General features: G+C 51.4%; 1 protein-coding gene across 1 annotated transcript; it reads left to right on the top strand.

Moving 5' to 3' along the window:
- The first annotated feature begins 960 nt into the window (after window positions 1–960).
- LOC142777233 (ubiquitin-conjugating enzyme E2 D4-like) lies at window positions 961–11,145 on the top strand. Its single transcript, XM_075881559.1, has 2 exons — window positions 961–1,288; window positions 10,677–11,145. Exons 1-2 carry the CDS (start codon window positions 1,067–1,069, stop codon window positions 10,926–10,928), a joined length of 474 nt encoding a protein of 157 aa, XP_075737674.1. The 5' UTR covers window positions 961–1,066; the 3' UTR covers window positions 10,929–11,145.
- Window positions 11,146–14,256: the final 3,111 nt, after the last annotated feature.

Below are 14,256 nucleotides of genomic sequence, written 5' to 3'. Positions count from 1 at the left end.
TGCTCAAGGTTCAGCGTTCATGTTTCTCAGTTTTTCGAAAAACTCTTTTTAGCATTTAGGGGCAGTCCAAACTGGAGCACCCCAGATACCTGTTTATTAATTTGGGGCATGTCCCGCCCTGATGGTGTAGTGCCTAAGGTACTCGGCTGCTGACCTACAGGTCGTGGGATCGAATCCGGGCTGCGACGGCTGCATCTCCGATGGAGGCGGAAATGTGGTAGGCCCGTGTGCTCAGATTTGGGTGCACGTTAAAGAACCCAGGTGGTCGAAATTTCCGTAGCCCTCCACTACGGCGTCTCTCATAATCATATGGGGGTTTAGGGACGTTGAGCCCCACATATAAATTAGTATTTTGGGGCATGGATATCTCGAACAAAGTGCTGGTTAGGATTTATGCCAAGCGGAGCTAACCTTACTATTTAGTAAACGACTTCAAGTTTATGTTAGAGATAAAGGGCTATTTTTCGGGCTAGTTGGTTGAGTTTTGTGTTAAAAGTGTTTGCAGCGCAAGCACGAAAGTCCTGGAAGTAAAGCGTACGGAAGGCGAAGGACGGTAGGCTTCAAGCTTATAACTCCAGAGTGTTCACCCACTGCCATATAACGAAACACTGTTATTCTTGTGTGGTTAACTATACCTGTATAATGCGCTCTCTCGCTCAGACAATTCACATATTTTTCCAAGTGGACAGAGCTCCCTACAACGGGCAAGTAGAAGAAAAAATAAAAAATAAAAATAGAGCCACTGTATTGAACTGCTTAGAAACGCTGATAAATGATTATCTGCAGAATGAAAACCATTCGGTGTATTAATAAATTACACTTGGTTGCCGTAGCTATCCCCAAAAACTATTCTTGAATTCCCTCGCCATTCGGGCGAAGTAAACTGCGGAGTATTTTTTCCGCGTTTTCTTTTTCTCCGATGATAAAGAGGCTCATACGCGCCTGGAGCCATCGTGCCAACAGGGATCGCCAGAGGTGACGACGAAGTAGCACGGACTGCACCCGGCACGTGCCGCCACTCGCAGCCCGAATCGTCCAGCAGTTCAGGTTCTCGGATTGCTGCAGCATGGCCACCGGTGGTCGTTTGCCCGCGCTGGAGCGCATCTCCAAGGAGTTCGTAGACATCAACCGAGCTCCACCTGCCAACTGCAAGGCGGCTCCCGTCAACCCCAGTGACATGTTCAAGTTGGAGGCCGCCATCCAGGGTCCGAGGGGAAGTGCGTTCGAAGATGGCACCTTCAAGCTTGACATCACGTTCCCGGCCCACTATCCATTTCGGCCGCCTCAGGTGACAGTTACTTACTCTAACTGCTTGAGTAACCGCCATCACGGTCTCTAGCTTATTTGACCAGGGCCTATCACATGTTTGTAATTGGTGTTAGGCGCCGTCGACATACTGAGGTGGTCGTATAGGCGTCACGGCACGCGGTCTCTATCGAGCCCAAAGCTCTCCACCGCCAGTTATCATCATGTGACTGCCGGCACAGCAGCTGCAAAGCTGCCTCTGAGCAGAGCGCGTCGGGGAGGCGGCTCCTTGCCGACGCACTGTGCTCGTCGGCAGCATTGCAGCTGCTGTGTGGAAAGCGCGTCAGTATGTCGATGGACGCCTATCACCATTCACAAACATGACATAAGTCTATAACACGCGCATTGAGTAGAACAATTAAAAAAAGAGAAACGTGGTAAAGGATGCTGAGGACACTGCGTGGGTCTTTTCCCACCTTTTTTTGTCGCTCTGTGAGGTGGTGTTGCCTATGCGGTTTTTAGTGATGCCATAAGACAGGACCATGATGCAACCGTTTGGCTCTTATTTGGCGGTTACATTTTAAGCGCTCAGCACTTTAGAGACTCGGCTTCTCATTCATGTGTAGATCTCGTGTGGTGGCTACACGCGAATAATTAACTGGCCAGTGCAGGCTTAAAGCTAAGCTGTTTATTCTCAAAGCTGCTTTGTTATAAAAGAAGTAGTTCTAAAATAGTGTACATGGTTTTTTACGCGTGCGGGGTGTTTCTCATAAATTAAACCCATTACTTTTGAAAAAAAGGACTATAACTGAATGAAACCATCATTACGTGGCACTCATTACAGTATCTTTTTATTGTGCCTTATAAGTTTATAAACGAGGATAAATTATGGAAATTATTATTTTTAATGCTAAGTGTGTTTTTTTCATTTAGAGCGCAGTTAGAACAACTGATCCTATTGTTTGTAGCAAGTGAGTAACAACTTTATTAGTCGAAGGGGTGAGGGGTAAGGGAGGCTAAGCCACGAAGGCTGCCAGGCTGTGCTTCTCGATGACTTCTTCCGCTCGTTTCAGGACCCGTGTCTGGATGTCTATGTCGTTGCTGGAGAGAAGGGCCTCCCATTGTCCCTCGGTGGGGGGTGAGCAAAGGAGGTCGGCGGGCGGGGGATCCTCCGGGCAGCCCCAGAGGATGTGGTTCAACGAGGCAACGTTGCCGCACAGGCAGCAGCGTGGATCGATGGCACCTGGGTGCATGTATGAAAACACGAGGGGGCACGGGAAGGTGCGGGTCTGTAGGCGACGCCAGGCGATCTCGGACCGCTTGGGAAGGCTGCTGTGAGGATGTGAATAGAAATATCGCTCGAGGCGATAGTGCTGAGTGATGTCGTGGTAGGTGACCAGGGGCTCCGGCACCAGGGCGTCCGACTCTGAGTGGCCCACCGCTCGGTCGACGAATCCTCGAGCGCGTTGGTGAGCTGTCTCGTTGCCGGGGTGACCCGAGTGGGCGGGGACCCAGATCAGTTCTATGCGGCACTGCTCATCTTGCTGCAGTAGGGGCCGAAGTAGCCGTAAGGTGGTAGGCGAGACGAGACCTTGCGCGAAATTCGAGATGGCTTGTTTCGAGTCGCTGATTATGACGCTTGCGTCAGCCGAGGTCGCGGCCAAAGCAATGGCCACTTCCTCCGCCTCGACGGCGTAAGGCGTTCTGACGGTGCCAGCCGTGATGGTCGGCCCCAAAGGAGCTGAGGAGGGCGACACGGAAACGACTACGAAGGCGTCCCTGCGTGCATTGTATCGGGCCGCATCTACGTAGGCGACGGCCGGGTGGTCGGCGTACTTTGCGTGAAGCATTGCGGCACGGGCTTGGCGGCGAGCGTCGTGGTGGCCCGCCAGCATATTCTTAGGTAGCGGCTTGATGTAGAACGCCGCTCGAATAGCATGGGGTAATGAGACCAGATCCGGAGGGTGGGAGGAGGTGTCGTGGCCGATGGAGGAGAGGATGTGGCGACCGGTCGGCGAACGGTAAAGGCGTTGCACTTGAGCGGAGCGGTGAGCCTCAATCAACTCGTCGAGCGTGTTGTGTACACCCAAACGGAGAAGACGATCGGTGGACGTGTTGGGGGGAAGGCCGAGGGCAGTCTTGTATGCCCGGCGGATGAGGACGTCAATTTTATCGCGTTCCGATTTTAGGAGACGTGTATAAGGAAGGCCGTACGTGAGGCGGGAAACGACGAAAGCGTCGACAAGGCGAAGTAGATCGTGTTCTCGCATGCCCTCACGCCGCGCACGGACACGGGCGAGCATACGTGCGGTCTGCTGCACCGAGAGCGAGAGCTTGTCTATGGTGTGTGTATTATGGCGGTTGGACTGTAGGATCAGCCCGAGCACGCGGAGATGCGAAACGACGGGGACAGGAGTAGAGTTGGCATGAACCGTGATGGTGGGGTGGGGAGTTTTGTAGCGACGCCGGTCGGGAGGCCGCATGAGAAGAAGGGCCGATTTGGCCGCTGAGCAAGTAAGACCGGCCGCGTGCACGTGGGACGTGACGACGTCGGTTGCGCGTTGCAACGTCTGCTCGATATGGCCGTCAGAGCCCGACGTGACCCAGAGAGCAATATCGTCCGCGTACAGGGTGTGTTTAAGACCGGGGATACGGTCCAGCTTGCCAGGAAGCGAGCGGAGGACAAGATTGAATAGAAAAGGCGACAAGACGGCGCCCTGAGGGGTGCCACGAGGGCCAAGCTCGTACGTGGGAGACGGGAGGTCCCCTATGATGATTTCGGCCGTGCGGGCGGTGAGGAACGCGCGAATGTAGTTGTAGGTGCGGGTGCCGGGATTGAGGGCTGCGAGTTCGGCAAGGATAGCCGAATGGGAGACGTGGTCGAACGCCTTGTGAAGGTCCAGGCTAAGGAGAGCCTTTGTGTCTGAAAATGTGGGTGGGTCGAGGAGATCATGGTGGAGTTGTAAGAGGACATCTTGCGTGGATAGGTGGGGGCGGAAACCAAGCATGGTGTGGGGAAGGAGATGGTGTGCGTCCGTGTACGTTTGCAAGCGAGCGAGAACGACATGTTCTAGAAGCTTGCCGACGCACGAGGTGAGTGAAATGGGCCTGAGATTCTCGATTGTGAGTTTCTTGCCCGGCTTGGGGATGAAAGCCACGCGAGCGTGTTTCCATGATTGGGGGAGGTTGCCGGAGCGCCAGCACTCGTTGAGGAACGAAGTGAGGGTAGCAGCCGAAGGGGCGTCGAGGTTTCGGAGGAGCTTGTTGGGGATGCGATCTGGGCCGGGGGCGGAAGTGGTGCGGAGCTTCTGTAATGCCGCGTAGACCTCCGCTTCCGTGATATCGGCGTCCAGTACTGGGTTGGGGGCCCCAGAGTAGGACGCGAGAGGGGGAGGAGGTGTGCCAGGAGGCAGAAGCTGAAGGTATTTGGCGGACAGGTCTGCCATCAGCGACGGAGTGTCGCCGGGGTAAGCCCGGACCACTCGTTGTAACTGCTGCCGAGCGACCAACTTGGCAGAAGCAGGGTCGAGGAGGTGGCGGAGGAGATGCCAGGACTGTCTGCAGCCCAACTGACCAGAGAGACCCGAGCAGAGCTGCTCCCACTGTTGGCGGGCGAGCGCGGTGGTGTGTTGCTCGATCGTACGATCGAGGTGCGCAATGCGGCGGCGTAAGCGACGGTTGTGACGTTGCTTCTGCCAACGGTTGCAAAGGCCGGTGCGGGCGGCCCACAGGTGGGCAAGACGGGCGTCAGTTGCCGGATAGTCCTTCGTGGTGGGGATCGAGGCGGTGACTGCGTCGAGGTCCTCTAGCAGCTGGTCGGTCCACGTCGAGAGGTCCTCGATGTTGGAAGTGGCGGAGTGCAACCGGCGTTCTCGGAAAGCGTCCCAGTCTGTATAGCGGGCCGTGTGTGGGCGCGGCTTGCTGGGGGAGGTGAGAACTTGAATGGTGAGGACATAGTGGTCACTGCCGAGGGACTGATGCGTGTTATACCAGCGCGCGTCGGGCACGCTGCGGCAGAAGCTGAGGTCCGGGGTGGTATCGCGGCACACACTGTTGCCGATGCGCGTTGGTTGCGTGGGGTCGGTGAGCAGGGAGAGGTTGAGATCGTGAGCGAGCTGCCACAGCCTCCTTCCGGGGCCATCTGCCTTCGAGTAACCCCAGTCCGGATGCTTGACGTTGAAGTCGCCGAGAATAAGAAGGGGTGATTTGGCTGCTTTCGCTGCAGCGGCACGGAGCAAGGCTAGGAGAGACGCGTCTTCAGTGGAGCGAGGGGGGTTGTACACGTTGAGAATAAACAGAGAGGGCTGTTCACGTTGCTGAGGTAGTGTCTCGAGAAAGACGTGATGGACTGCAGGGAAGGGTAGATCGTGTCGATTGACAGCGAGCGTCCGCCGGGTGAGGACGGCCGTCACGGGATGGGGCAGAGGATGGTGAGTTACTTGGTTGTAGGCGACGTAACCCGAGAGGGAGACGTCGGCGTGAGTTTCCTGTAGTACGATGATATCAGGCGCGTCCGAGGGGTCTAGTTGTTGTAGGTGGAGAAGGAGGTGGTTACGCTTGGGACGAAAACCACGGCAGTTCCACTGCCAAATGGTGACGATGGATCGGTCAGCCATTTTTAACAGCGGAAGATGTTGCCTCGACCGGTGTTTGCGAGGTTCGGGCGGCGCCGGAGGAGGTGGTGGTGCGGGCATGGAGGGGTAGCTTTGCTCGGATGCTTCCAAGCATGGCAGTTTGTAGGCTATCAACTGTTGACTGTAGAGATTGGAAGGACGTGGCGGGGGGGTAGGCGGCGAAGTCTGTGCGCAGGGAATTTAGAGCTTCGTGCTGTGCAGTGAGAAGCTGGTGGACGGAGTTGAAGCGGCTATCCAACCGCTCTTCAAGATCCACCAAGGCCGTCTTGATGGATACCTGGACCTCTTCAGAAAAGTGAAGAGATTCAAGGGGAGTGTTGGGTCGACGGCGCTTGCCAGTGCATCCTTCGGGAGTCTGAACGTCCATGTCGGAGGAGGAGCAAATGGTAGAGGGCAGAGAGGATTTCACTGTGATGGCTGATTCCAGCTTCTCTTCAAGAGCTTGCAGTTTCGCTTGGAGGGAATCAATTTGGGTCTTCTGAGCTGCAATTTGAGCGCTTTGTGCAGTGACCTGCTGTCGGAGGGAGGCGTTTTCTTGCTGCAGTGCAACAACCTGCGGCTCCGAGGGCAAGCCGGGGGCGCCGCGGGGCCATGTCGAATTCATGGGCTGTGATGTGGGTTTAGGCACCGCTGGTACGGGGGGCGGAGAGGCAGTAACCGACTTGGGCGGTGGAGCTGGTGAGGGACCACTTGCTGCTTGCTGGGAAGAGCGCACTACCGCTGCGGGCGGAACAGGCTGTTGTGGCGGGGGGTGTGTGTCAGGTGCCGGGGCCTTCTGGCGTTGAGGGCGCTGCACGTAGCGGTGTTTACAGTTGGAACTGTACGTGGAGTGATTCCCATTGCAGACGATGCAGCGGGGGTTGCAAGTGGGTGGCGATCCTTCGGGCGGTGTGGGGTGAGCAGCGCCGCACCGATGGCACCGCTCCTGCCGCGGCTTGGGGCACACGTCGGTCCGGTGGCCGGTCGAGCGGCAATTGTAGCAGGCTTCCACCTTGTTGCGGAACGGAAGGAGGCGAAGCTGGACACCGTGGTAGAAGATCCACCGCGGTAGTTTCGGCTCCATGAGGGTGACCAAGATGTGAGGGGCCTTGCCCATGCGGCGGCCGCCCACAACAGAGAGGGTAGGATTGCTTGCCTGAAGGTCTTCAAGGATGGCTTGGTCCGTGAAGTCGTCGAAGGCGTGGTACAGTATGCCCCTGAGGGCATCGTCTGGCGGTGGGGCGTAAAGGTGGACGGTGAAAGTGTTGCCGGAAACCGTGAGGGAGGTGATGCGGAGGTATGCTTGTGCACGAGCCGAGTCCGCGACGCTGAGCGTAAAAGTGTTGTTGACGGGGTGGATCCGCACCGTGTCGCGAGATGCGGGCGGGAGGTCTTGCAGGAACGCTGCTTGCAGCAAGGCGGTGTACAAGTGCCAAGGCTGTAGCTTGGTGAGTTCTACGGGGCTTTTTGGGCGGCCGACGATGTGAATCGTGTCCGCCGGGAGACGAGGGAGCGGAGCGCGGCGGCGGTGCTGCGGAGGCGATGTATTTACCCGCTTCGACGAGGGCAGAGAAGCCGGCGTGGTGGTGGGCTTAGTTGCGGCGGTGGCAAGGCGCAAGGCTGCGCGGCGTTGCTCTTGGGCGCGGAGGCCTGGCGACTGCCAGGATTCGTCCGAGAGTTCCTCGGGGGACACGTCCTGTCCTTCGACAATATACTCCATAGCGGTGGACAGCTAGGAGATGGGCGACGAGGCAGCGGCGGGCGGCCGGGCGGTCGCTCCGTCTGTCAGCTGATGTGCAGGCGGCCGCACTCGAGCTAGGCCTAAGAGGCCTAGGTCGGTGCACGGCGTGGTCGAAGGCTTTCGAAAGCTCTCCCGGGCCACCCCGGGCGAGTTTCGCAATAAAGTGGGTGTCGAAGAAATCCAGACAATGTGCTCCAGCCACCCGTGAAGAAATTATCCGGATAGGGTCGAAAGGACCGACGCGAGGGCCGAAAATTGGCGGAGCCGAAGTGAGGTGCGACTGCTCTCGACGGTGATCCGCCCCCCTCCTGTTTGTAGCAAAATACATTTTCCGTACTGATTCAAGTGTTTCGACATTTAAAGAAAGCATGCGACATAAGAAATAGGACCACGTGATTGCACTCATGCGCCGAATCACTGCAGCGCTCTGATTTGAGCTCCAACCGAAGCAAGCGGTGCCATAAGACAGTCAACCTATCGCTAATCAGTGCCAACTGGGCTTTCTTGCCGTTAGCACCTGTTATAAATACTGATGGACCGACAAGCCGAGAGCCAAGGCCACTCATTTCGTCATGGTCCGCACAATGGTTGTTTCGCTTGAAGTACGTTTGAGAGCGCTGCAGTACGGTAGTACACGAGCAATGACACGTGGTTTTATTTCCCACACCGTGGGCGTTGTTTCTTGATCCAAGTTAACTAATTAAGCACAGGACAAAATTATCCCAACGAGCACCGCATGATAGAGGAGCACATGCACTTTATTTTGCGGTGGTTAAGTAACTTTTGTTCAACATGAAGGTGTTTTATTCTCGGGTCCACCGAGAATCCGTGATGTATTTACGTCACCCATATGACGTTGTAAAACATTTACCAACAGATTGCAATCAAAAGACGAGAAGGAAAGGTTCCGGAGCGGTGGGTGGAGCCAGCGGCCTCACGTTCCTCAGCGTCCAGCGCTAACCATTACACTACAGAGCGACCCTTCTCCAACATGGTGCTGAACTTCCCGAGCTATGGCGGTCCTGACAGCTCAGAAACTTAAGCTTGTTTTAGTAATCAGTAGCGAGACGACACGATGGGCGGGTGTTGGGATCGCTTGCTCTAAAGGCCGTTGAGCCGCCCTACTTCGTCGCTATGCACGCGCCTCCACATGGCGTGGTCAAAGTACGTATAGATGTTTTCTAGCGTTGTGGCTCACTCACGCGCGCGCTTATCTCGGGATTCAGGTGCTTCGTACTTCTTGTGCTTCTAAGACAGTCTGCTTTGAAGGTATAGTAGTTAGAGAGAACGTGGACGTCATTTCACTCGCTGCCATGTTCATGAAAGGAATTCGATGCACACACATGATGCGACTGTTGTGGCAGTTGCTTGTTCGTGCTCGTCATGTGTGTGCTCATTTCGTGCGTGCGCTCTACTTGGTGTGCGCCTCAAGTTTCGAGTTGCTTGCCGTTCTTCGCGTGACATTGCAATTTGTTACTGCAGCATTCATTTCATAACCCGTGTGTTGAAACAATGCACAAGGAATGATCAACTGCATCTGCGATGAAACGTTTCACTTCCGTGTTATCATAATCATCATCAGCCTGACTACATCCACTGCATGACAAAGGCCTCCCCCATGATAAACCAGTCAACTCCGTCCTGTGCTTGCTGCTGCCACTTTATAGGCGCAATCTTCTTAATATCATCTGCCCACCTAACTTTCTGTCTCCCCCTAACCCGCTTGTCTTCTCTAGGAATTAAGTTACCCTTAATGACCAGTGGTTATCCTGTCTACGTGCTCCATGCCCGGCCCATGTCCATTTCCTCTTCTTGATTTCAGCTATGATAACCTTAACCCCCGTTTGTTCTCTAATCTCTGTTTATTTCTTGTCTCTTTCTGCGTTGTCCTCAAATTAAGCTGAACCCTCTTTGTAAGTCTCCGGGTTTCTGCTCCGTAGCTAAGTACCAGCAAGATTCAGCTGTTATATACCTTCCTCTTGAGGTATAGTGGCAATCTACCTGTCATAATTTGAGAGTGCTTGCCGAATGTGCTCCACCCCATTCTTATTCTTCTAGTTACTTCAATCTCGTGGTTCGGCTCTGCGGTTATTACCTGCCTTAAGTAGACATAGTCTTTTACAACTTCAAGTGCACTATTACCTATCTCGAAGCACTGCTCTCTTCCGAGGTGGTTGTACATTACTTTCTCTTTCTGCAGATCTTCTTAAGACTCTCCTTTCTGCTCTCCTTGTCTAACTCCGTAATCATGAGTTCCAATTTGTCCCCTGAGTTCCTCAGCAACGCAATGTGATCAGCGAAGCACAGGTTACTATGGTGCTTCCCATTAAATCTTATCCCTAACTCTTCCCATTATAGAAGCAGCGATGGCGTAGTGGTTAGGGTGTCAACCTCGCGTGCAAGACGTGGTTCCAATCCTGGTGCTGTGCAGTTTCCAACCACATTTAAAAAATATCTGCGCCATGATGGAATGGAATCAAGAATCTAGGGGTGCGGCCTCAATGGTGACCACCGCCTGTAACGCACTCCCTCACCAGAGAAAGATTGGCCACACTTACTGGTACAGTATCTGGCCACTACCTCCCACATGCACACGTCAATTTCGTGTTATACCGATTTTTAAAAAGTGAATTCAACCACGTTTTTTAAATACTTGGTTCTAGTTACGTGATACTAATCATGCTGTCATTAACTTGATTAGTATATGTGCTATACCTAAATGATGCCGGCGTATGTAAATATTTTTTTGCTGGTTCAAAGTGATAACGAGTAAAATGTTGCTTCAACGGTCACATACAAGCGTGCACTTTAGCTCTCCCAGGGATTTTTGTGTGACGTAAGCAAGTAGCATATGTTTGAGAGCACAACACATTTTCTTGGTTTCTCATGGTGCGTAATAAACGGTACTGCAATCTGCCTTGATGTCTAGTACTTCACCGAAGTTTTGGATGCCCGCTTTCTTTTAAGGTCGATTCTTTTTTCAATTCAAGATTAGATTGGCACGTTACGCCAACTTCGGCGTTTTCGTCCATATTTGTTCTCGAGAACTTTAGTTTTTTGCTTATTCTGCATTGCAGGTCATGTTCAAAAGCAAGATCAACCACCCCAACATCGATTGGGACGGCAACATTTGCCTCAACATGCTTACATCGATTTGGACTCTCGCTCAGTCCATTTCCAAGCTTCTCACTGCCATTTGCTGGCTGATGAGCAACCCGAGCGTCACCAACCCCCGCGCGACCAACGGGGCCTCCGGCTACCGGAAGAATCGGGGCCACTGCAAGAACACGGCGCGTGAGTGGACCAAGAAGCACGGCTTCAGGAAATGACCACTGCTATCCACACAAGCCATGCCAGCTGCAGCATGCAAACTCCTCTCATGCTGCCTAGCTTGAGGACACTTCAGCTTAAAACACATTCAGCTGTCCAAAAAGCTTCCACAGTGGGCATGTGCTGTTCTTTTTTTTAATTTTTTTTTCTTGTACGTGGATAGCCCCAAAGGTGCATTTTGAAGCTAATAAAACAAAGGTCCACTTTCGCGCGCGGCTAACTTTGACCCCTTATTCATTGCCTATGTCGCAGTTGTGTGCAAAGCAATCTGCTTTCATGATGAGAATTTTCGCTCCTTCGTATACAGCCTGATTAGTTAAGACCTCGCTTCGCGGAAATTCCGACGTCAGCGTCGGTTTTGTTGTGAGTGAAAAAACATCTTGTCTATGACCAAAAAATCGAAATGTGCAAATGAAAAGTGAGCGACTTTTAAGCGTGGCCTTTAGGAGTTAGTTGAACGCGATAGCTATATCCAGTTCCTTGTGCGTACTGAGTACAAAATGACTTGTGTCAGTGCAGGTTTCGCATTCGGCTGCATTTTGTGTATTGAGTAGCAGCTTGGTAACGAGCTAGTAAGCAGTGCAATTAACATCTTATATATGCAAATATTCAAAATGAAACAAATCAATATATACATTTTTTCATATAGAGTACCCAGGAACAGTACGAAAATAATTAAGTGTTGTAGGAAAAGTTTCCATTCACATTGACAAAGAAAATCGGAATCAAGGTGCTGCTTCATTGGTCTTGCCATGCGGTGAAGCATTGCATGGTCTTAGAGAGAAAGCTGTTATGAGATCACAATACGGGTCACGCGCAGCGCCGTAGTTGTCCGCAACCACCGCCAATGTCTGTAACTATTGCTGCACAAAATAAGGAAAGAAACTCAAATGAAAAACACCAAATACTTGTGGTGTCATAGTCAGATTAGAACCCTGGTCCACTGCGTGCCAGTGACGCATGCCAGTGCTTGTGATTCGTACACAAATTTTCTTTAAGCAGGCTTGATCTCAGAAAAAAGATTGCGTTATTATGAGCAATAAGGTGTTTTAGAACGGCAAAAAAAAAAACGGCGTCACATAATGCGAATAGCGTGAGGAGTGGGTCGTCCATTACTCCAATACATTACAAAAGATTGTTCTTCATCACCTGTGGCACATACCCACTTCAGGCGCAATTCTTCATCGTCGTCAGCTACTGAATGAATCACAAAATTCGTTACAGATGTTTAGCGGATACCACCCGTCTCCGAAAAATGGCGAAGGGTAGCATACTAAATGCCTGCCTAATATGCTGAAATTATGAATATTTTGGCATAGTGAATACCAAGCAATGGTGCTTCTAGCATTTACACAAAAATTGTTAGAAAAGCATATGAAAGGCCTTTGCTGTGATTGTGCTGTGCTTCCGCGCAGGCCAGGAGGTTTTTTTTTTGTGACACAAGTGAACTCGTACAAATTTCTCAGTAAATTTTTGTTTTTATTTACGTTGAGAGCCTGAATGTGTTCAAGTATAGTATGAATTCTCGTGGTGTGAATAATCCTTCTGTACATAAGATGTCCAATGCACTTCGCTATTTTGTCTAGCGTCAACTCTCTCTGTGAGCCGCCTCACTTCGCATTAGTTGGCGTCCAATATATGCATCCAATCATATTTCTCTGCATTTCGCACCCTGTAATAAAAAAAACTATCGCACGCAGTTCTGAAACGTTTGATCTGCTTCGCCGTCCAAGCCGAGATGTCCTCTGGTGGCCTTCTTGTCATGAGAAAAGCTCTGCAGCCAGCGCCAGCACATCGCACCCTATAGCTACGTATGGACCTCGCACGTAACCACAGTGCCCAAAGGTCAGCAGCTACACACTTGCTGCTGAGGAGGCAATTTGAGGTACACACTTGCTGTGGAGGAGACAACTTAAGGCCGTAAATAAAACAAACTCATGAATGGCTGCATATGTGTCAGGCTGACGCATAACATCGTCGCCATCAAACTTGAAGCGAAGGTGTTGTCATCATCGGATTCTTTAGGCTCGTCTTCACTCAATTCAGATGCGGTTGCAACACAGTTTTGAGTGGCCCTATTTTTTTTTTGTAGCGCAAATGCGCACTCATACGCGCGTGACCACGGCGCACGTAAGAGCCACTAGTGACACTAGTTGCGGCTCTCTGTCTGATACAACAATAGAAGCGAAACCAAAGCAGCTGGAAACTGACTGAAAAGTTCACGTCCACTCGTCAGACACACGGAAGACCTTCGGAGATACTTTTTGTGGAATAAATTTTCCCTGACTCCTGGCAAGAGCTCACCGATGACTAGCTGGCATAAATTTCTGGCAAATATTACTGCTCTACACTGTCATATTGCGAAGCTTGCACCTTAGCTTGACAGTTGACTTGCAAAAGTGCTTTTGATTAGAGAACTTTGATGTTACTGTAGCATAATCACGACGGGCACAGACTTCTGTCCAGTTCGCCTGTCAGGTGCGTTTCAATTTGCACGCACATTGGTTCGCGAAAAGGTCCGCTGAAAAAACTATGCTGCCAAAACCGGCAAATTCAAAATTATCCTGAAAACTCAGTGACTGGAATAGGCAATTGAAAGTGCTGGGTGCACGAAAAACGTATTACACATTTCCAAATTTACGATGTAAGCGTCAATTACCGGTGATAGATTTGACCAGTCGTGGTAGAAAAGTGTTAAGAGAAAAGGTGCAGTAACGTGTGTGGCTTTCGTAGTGAATGACCCACTTTAAACAACGAATTCATGATAATCGCACGTTATGACGGCATATTGTGATAACCGCTTGTACCACGCTTTATTACGGTGATATTACATATTGCCTAGTGAAGCATGCATACAGGACGCATGTGTTTATAAAGGATGTATCTTACTTTCGCTTGCATTTCCAAGCAGATAAACTTATTTTCACTGTAGTCCCAAACAGTCGTGTGACTCTGTGGTAGAAACCTTGCTTGCCCCGAAACTACCTGGTGTCGAACCTCACTCAGAACCACAAGTTTTATTGACAATTATATTTGCATATTTCTCGATTGTTCGGTCATGCGCAAGATGATGATTTTTCACTCACATCCGCCGACCCCAGTGCCGACACCGACCCCAGCATTTTTGCGAAAGGAAATCTTTAACGCTATCTGTTAATAATAAAAAAAAACGGCAGATCCCACCTTGGGAATCGTTGTTATTCGAAGCAAGCGGAGGGAAGGTTCTTTTGTTGTAATTTTATAATTGAAAAAAACGTTATCAAATGGCGCTAAAGATATGTACAAATGTAGGCACAGACGTTTGTTGAATAGTTGTGTATGTTTTCT

This window comes from Rhipicephalus microplus, chromosome X (genome assembly GCF_043290135.1).
Source record: "Rhipicephalus microplus isolate Deutch F79 chromosome X, USDA_Rmic, whole genome shotgun sequence".
Lineage (NCBI taxonomy): Eukaryota > Metazoa > Arthropoda > Arachnida > Ixodida > Ixodidae > Rhipicephalus > Rhipicephalus microplus.
This window is presented reverse-complemented; position numbering and strand designations above follow the sequence as displayed.

What these genes read in the sequence shown, in the direction of transcription:
- LOC142777233 (XM_075881559.1), top strand. Translation starts at nt 1,067, where the DNA reads ATGGCCACCGGTGGTCGTTTGCCCGCGCTGGAGCGCATCTCCAAGGAG. An exon ending in ATCCATTTCGGCCGCCTCAG is followed by an intron (nt 1,289 to 10,676) that starts GTGACAGTTACT and finishes TCTGCATTGCAG; the next exon opens with GTCATGTTCAAAAGCAAGAT.